A 6703-nucleotide genomic window follows, 5' to 3' on the forward strand; every position below is an offset into this window, starting at 1 on the left:
AATACATAGTAGATGCTTAATATTTTTTGAATCAACAAAAACTAGCAAAACGTTATTTACCTCAAATGCCAACTAATGGGCTTGTGAAATTTTAGTGACTCAAGAAATTTGTTAATGCTTCCTCATGAACCTTGCTGACAATGTGTCTTTTGTGACAAATTTGTTGATTAAGACAATGACTTAATGATACTCTGCTACGTGCCTACCTCTTTCCTGGTACTAAATGAACCAGGAAAGAAAGTTGGATATTGTATGTAGGGAGAAAAAGTGTCCAGTGAAGCCAATAAATATGACCAACAATCTGTGTTGGGGGTTATGATGGGTGGAAAGAGAAAGAGACTAGGATGCTTGAAAAAACATCTTTGTATCTTGCCCTGGAAATGGTTTTGAGTTTACATGTGAATAAAGATGTATCTGACTGGAGAGTTAATAATATTTCAGTCACAGTAATGAGGAAAGATGATAAGGTCATTGCTCAGGAAGAACTAGAAAGAAGTTAATTCTCCTTACTCTGTTTCCTGCTGAGAATTTCTCTGCCATTCACTCCCTATCTCAGCTTTTTCTTGAGCTTGTTTCTTGGACGATGAGTTTCTGAGTGAGGAAAGGTGGAAAATCATTTTAAGATATTCTGCTGTGGGGCACCTGGGTGGCTCAGTGGGTTAAGCCTCTGCCTTCGGCTCAGGTCACGATCTCAGGGTCCTGGGATCGAGCCCTACATCTCGCTCTTTGCTCAGCGAGGAGCCTGCTTCCCCCCACTCACCCCCGCCTGCCTCTCTGCCTACTTGTGATCTTTCTCTATCTCCTTGTCAAATAGATAAATAAAATCTTTAAAAAAAAAAAAAGATGTTCTTCTGCTAGACTGGAATTTACAAGAGGAAAGCAAATGGGGTGAGAAGAATAAGAAATGCTCTTATAAACAGGGCCTATCTCCTTGAGTAGGTGTGGTCAGTCACTGTTAAACAATGGGGACATTGGCTTAAAAGTTAAAACAAGGGACTCCTGGGTGGCTCAGTGGGTCAAGTGGCTGCCTTGGGCTCTGACCCCGAGGCCCTGGGATCAAGACTTGAATCAGGCTCCCTGCTATTTGGGAGCCTGCTTTTCTTCTCTCTCTGCTGCTCCCCTTGCTTGTACTTGCTCTCTCTCTCTGTCAAATAAAATCTTTTTTTTTTTTTTTTTTTAAGATTTTCACTCTTTTTTTTTTTTAAGATTTTATTTATTCATTTGACAGAGAGGGTTCACAAGTAGGCAGAGAGGCAGGCGGAGAGAGACGGAGAAGCAGGCTCCCTGCTAAACAGAGAGCCTGATGCGGGGCTTGATCCCAGGACTCTGGGATCATGACCTGAGCTGAAGGCAGAAGCTTTAACCCACTGAGCCACCCAGGTGCCCCAAATAAATAAAATCTTTAAAAAATTTTGGAAAAAATAATTTACTGTATCCATTCTTTTGATTAAAAAATGTAATTTTGTACATTTGGATATTTTGAGAGTTTCTTCCAGAATTTTAAAGTTATAAAAATTAGGCCAAAAAATGGGAAGTTTAAAGAGTAATGTGTAAGATTCATACATATTTGTAATAGGAAGACAGCTTATGGCCCAAACTTTATCCTTTATTCGCAGCCTTCTAAATCACCTTTTTTATTTCGTAGGTACTTGGGACAACATGGAGTTTGGTTTGGGGATTGTGTCTGATTAAAAAGGAAAGAGAAACTTTCCTTCATGTGGTACACAGGCACCGATATACTCACTAACACTGTTCAGGACCCACTGTATATTGCATTATCCTACATCTCAAAGGATACCTACAGCATGCAAAGAAACCTAGGGCATGCCTTGGCTTTGGCAAGTCTGCACTCCAGCTGAGGAGGCAAGTCTTATAGAAGAAACAGAGATCCAGACAATAACACACACGAATGGGCATGTGATGCGTAGGTCCGCCCCGCGTCTCTGCAGGGCTTTGTCTGTATCCTGCAGGGTCTGAGATAGAGAACCATAATTAGGGTCTGAGAATCGAGGAATAGAGGTTTTATTATAATCTGTAATACTGCAAAACTGGAAACACCCTCAAGGTCACCAATAAGACAGAGGTTGGACAAAGGATTGCACATGTGATAGAAAGTCATGCAGCCATTAAAAAAGGATGTAACATTGTATATTAACTATACTCGGGTTAAAATTTTTAGAAGACTTTTTTTTAAAAATTATTTATTTATTTATTTGACAGGCAGAGATCACAAGTAGACAGAGAGACAGGCAGAGAGAGAGGAGAAGCAGGCTCTCTGCTGAGCAGAGAGCCCGATGTGGGGCTCGATTCCAGGACCCCGGGACCATGACCTGAGCTGAAGGCAGAGGTTTTAACCCACTGAGCCACTCAGGTGCCCCACTTTTTTTTTTTTTTTAAACCTAGCATGTGATCCATCCTCGAGAAAGATTCATATGCATTTAAATAGAAGGTGTACTATGATGCACTTGGGGGCATATGTCTTTTAGGGCCATTTAGTCTACAATGTTAGTAAAGTTCTGTTTCATTACTGAAAAAAACAAAAGGATGGGACAAAACTACATTGAGGATACTGAAGGCGTATGTTTGAAGGACAAAAAGTAAACTACATAATGACCCCATTTCTATGAAAAATTCTGCGTCTACCTCTATATATGCACTTCTCTACCTATGAGTGATGTGTGTTTGTCTCTGTGTATATGTATGTGTGTGTATATAAGTGCAGATAGAATAGAAAACTAAGGTCAGGGATGCCTGGGTGGCTCCATCGGTTAAGCATCTGCCTTTGGATCAGGTCATAATCCCAGAGTCCTGGGATCGAGCCCCTTATTGGCTCCTTGCTCAACGGGGAACCTGCTTTTCCCTCTACCTGCTGCTCCCTCTCCTTGTGCTCTCTCTCTCTCTCTCTCTCTCTCTTTCTGGCAAATAAATAAAATTTTTAAAAGAAAGAAAGAAAACTAAGGCCAGATTGTTACCGAAGTTACCCCTGAAGAAGGATGATATAGAATAAAGATGAAGAGAAAGTTATGACTTTTATTGTACGTACATCTGCAGTGTATGAGTCTTTTACAATAAATTATATTACGTATTTCCCTGTAATATTAGAAGTAAAAGAAAAAAGTAAATGTGCTGGGGCTTACTTTTTAGGGCAGGCTAAGGTGTCAGAAACAAGCAGTTTATTTTATAACACAAGGGGGGGAAGAATGAGTTTTTCTTCTACCTTCTGGATGAAATGGTAAATACTATATTTGGAAAACAGAAAGCCGCCTATAAACTAGTACACAGACTGAGCCTTTTATGGTTATTGGCTCATATTTTATCCACATACTAAAAACAAATCCAAACATTTGTCAACAATCAAGTCAGGAACAACTGCTTTCCTTGTCAACCAAAAAGGGCGGCATCTTTATGTTTTCAGATACTCATAAAGTGTCTTTTAAGCCTATTAATTGCCTTATCAGGGCATCATCACATAGTTATACAGAGAAAATATGTACAATACTTCAGTCTTGTTCTTACCTCCCTAAGTGGGAGGTTATATTTGTCTAAAGGACATGGGGAATGAGGAAGGGAGGGGGTGGTGTGAAGGGAAGGAAAAATGAAATTTAGCAGGAGCCCTGCCCCGCCTGGTGTTTATCTGGGCTGGGCACAGCGTGACCACCCTTCCACTTGTGTGTCCCTCTATCCTCACCTCTCCTTCCCTATCTTTTTCCTCCTTACTGGCCTTGAGGTAGCTTGTATAAAAGGCATCAGGAGAGCAGGAAAAACCCCATTGCCGCAAACTTCTAGGCAACCCTACACTCTCACAGCGAGGTCTCCTGTCTCGAGGAACGACTCCAGCTTAGTCTTCTCCACCATGAGCTGCAGACTTAAGGCCACCTCCTCCTGTCCCGGCACCAGCCCCCTCCGGGTCCTACAGGGGCTGTTCCTGCTATCCCTGCTCCTGACGCTGTTTCCCTGGACTGCTGGAAAAAGTAAGAGAAACTCAGGGAAAACTGAGTCGAGTGTCTGCTGCCCTGCAGCAGTGTCTGGGGGAGAGTCTGCCCTGGTTCTCCTGGGGCTGGAGATGGGCATAATATTAATAGCTCGTAAGTGACGAGGGGATGTTGCAAGGACACTTAAGATGTGCCCTGGCACTCTGCTAAGGTACTTCACAGAAGGCTTGAAGATGATCGTAGACACAGTGGCTTTATGAGAGAGGTAGAGTTAACAAATAAAGGGACTAGGGAAACACGTCAAGAGATAAGATCTCCGCTATAATCGTGACCACTAACTGAGCCACACTTTCTACCCTAGCTCCCAGTGTGGACAAGAAGCGGTTCGTTGAACTTCGCTGCATGTGCTTGAATACCGTCTCTGGCATTCATCCAAGTAACATCCAAAGTTTAGAGGTGCTCAGAGCAGGACCCCATTGTGCCAACGTCGAAGTGATGTAAGTCCCTGCTTCTGTACCATCGCCTTATTGGGTTAGGGAAACTCTCCACTTCCACACCCACTGACACTATTGTTTCCAGCCCTGTGCGTCCCTTCTAATGCCCGGGCACTCACAGAAAATTCCATTCTCTCTTGCAGAGCCACACTGAGGAATGGGAAGGAAATCTGCTTGGACCCAGAAGCTCCCAAAATCAAGAAAATAGTCCAGAAAATTTTGGAAAGCAGTGGGTCAACAGCTTAATCTGTTCACTTTCTGTCAAACCTCTTTATCTCCCAAGAACAGTAAGAGTTTGAAGGCTTGACTTCCTGGAGTTCTTATTTATCCAAAATACCCCTTCATATTGTATTAAATTTTGGATGTGTTTTCCATTCTGCCCCCCAAAGTCATGACATTCTGAGAAGACCGGTTAATAGATGACAGAGAGAAGGTGACAATAAGCAAACTTACTTTCAACATATAATGTGGGGCTTGTTCTCTAACTCTTGGTTAAATGTGGCACTCTGTTTTGCATCCCTTTATCTAAAATTTTCTCTTCAAATACTTATATGTGCATTAAACCTATCTTGCTCTATACCTTTCTGTTAGACTAGCTATGCTCATGATGATTAATAGATTTCAGAATGGTTGATGATTTTCAGAATCACACAGATCCCAGAAAGGAGCACTTGCTCAAGAAATGTTTGTTAATTTATTTAGGCACTTAATAGAGTTTTTCAATATCTTAGTCTTAGGATGTCTTGTTTCAAAGCATTTTCTGAAAGATTTTTCTAATGTTTATTTTAGGCTTCAAACTGTAAAAATAATAAAGTTGTAGAATGTGAGTCTTGTAAGCAGTGGTTACTTATTTTAAAGAGAATATATTTAATATGAGTAGAGTAAAAAACACGATGAGGGGCGCCTGGTGGCTCCGTCCATTAAGTGGCTGCCTTTGGCTCAGGTCATTATCTCAAGGTCCCGGGATGGAGTCCCACATTGCTCAGCAAGGAGTCTGCTTCTCCCTCTCCTTCTGCTGCTTTTCTCTTCCTGTCTCTGTCAAATAAATAAATAAATCTTTTAAAAATATGATGAAAAGCTTTAACGTTTTCTATTAAAAAACTCCAGCATTTTCAATATAATAATAATACAGGTTCTATATAGTGCTAAATGTTTTAACCTGACATGTTTGTATATATTTGCATTTACTTAATATCTCCATGGTTACAATTTTAGTATTAGAATCAACCTTGTAAATAAGTAAAATGAAAATGTAAACTTTATCACACTTCTAATTATTGCTTTATAATCAAGAGAACTTTCATTCTTTTAAAAATGGTTTTTATTTGAATATAGTTGACACCCAATGTGGCATTCATTTCAGCATAGTGATTAAACTTCCCGATACCTTATGCTATGTCCACCAAAAATGTAGGTGTCTCATTACAACATTATTACAACATCGTTTCCTGTATTCCCTATGCGGTGCCTTTATCCCCATGACCTCCTCATGCCGTCACAGGAAGCCCGAGCTCTCTAGCCCTCTTCACCCATTTTGCCCTCTCTTCCCCTCCTTCTGGTATTTCTTAGACCCTGAAATGTACACCCACGCTCACCTTACACAGTGAACACGAAATCAAAATTGTTATTGCTTTGTTGTCATATATTACTAATTTTCACCAAACTGTTGGGGGGAAAATGCCTTCATTACCTTTTTATTATTATTTTTTTACACTTCAGTATTCCACAATCTAGCAAACAAAATATCTCATTGACAATTTATGTCATTTTAATTTATTATAATAGCTAAACTTTATTGATAAATTTTAATACGCCAGACATATTGAGTGTTTCGTAGGCATGAATTATATAATTTTCACAAGATAGCTATGATCTGGTTAACACGACATCCTCTGCAGAGAGGATAATTGGGTTTAAATGGTTCTGTCAGGGGTGTCTGTGTGGCTAAGTGGGTTAAAGCCTCTGCCTTCAGCTCGGGTCATGATCTCAGGGTCCTGGGATTGAGCCCCGCATCGGGCTCTCTGCTCCTTGGAGAGCCTGCTTCCTCCTCTCTCTCTCTGCCTGCCTCTCTGCCTACTTGTAGTCTCTGTCTGTCAAATAAATAAATAAAATCTTTAAAAAAAATTTTTTTAAATGGTTCTGTCATTTGCTAGTTGCATAACTTTGGGCAGGTTGCATAACCTCTCTGTGCCTTGGTTTCTTCGTCTCTAAAATGGTATAATAATATTGCTTATCTCCCAGAGTTGATGTGGAAGTTAAGAGTTAATAAATTCAAAG

General features: G+C 40.5%; 1 protein-coding gene across 1 annotated transcript; it reads left to right on the top strand.

Annotated features, from left to right (window-relative positions):
- The first annotated feature begins 3636 nt into the window (after window positions 1-3636).
- On the top strand, window positions 3637-5384 carry LOC101676065 (pro-platelet basic protein). The gene is made up of 3 exons (XM_004766276.3): window positions 3637-3971; window positions 4294-4429; window positions 4570-5384. The coding sequence occupies exons 1-3, from the start codon at window positions 3854-3856 to the stop codon at window positions 4670-4672; spliced, it is 357 nt and encodes a 118-aa protein (XP_004766333.1). The 5' UTR covers window positions 3637-3853; the 3' UTR covers window positions 4673-5384.
- The last annotated feature ends 1319 nt before the right edge of the window (window positions 5385-6703 follow it).

This window comes from Mustela putorius, unplaced genomic scaffold (assembly GCF_011764305.1).
Source record: "Mustela putorius furo isolate JIRA1106 unplaced genomic scaffold, ASM1176430v1.1 tig00000430_pilon_pilon_pilon, whole genome shotgun sequence".
Lineage (NCBI taxonomy): Eukaryota > Metazoa > Chordata > Mammalia > Carnivora > Mustelidae > Mustela > Mustela putorius.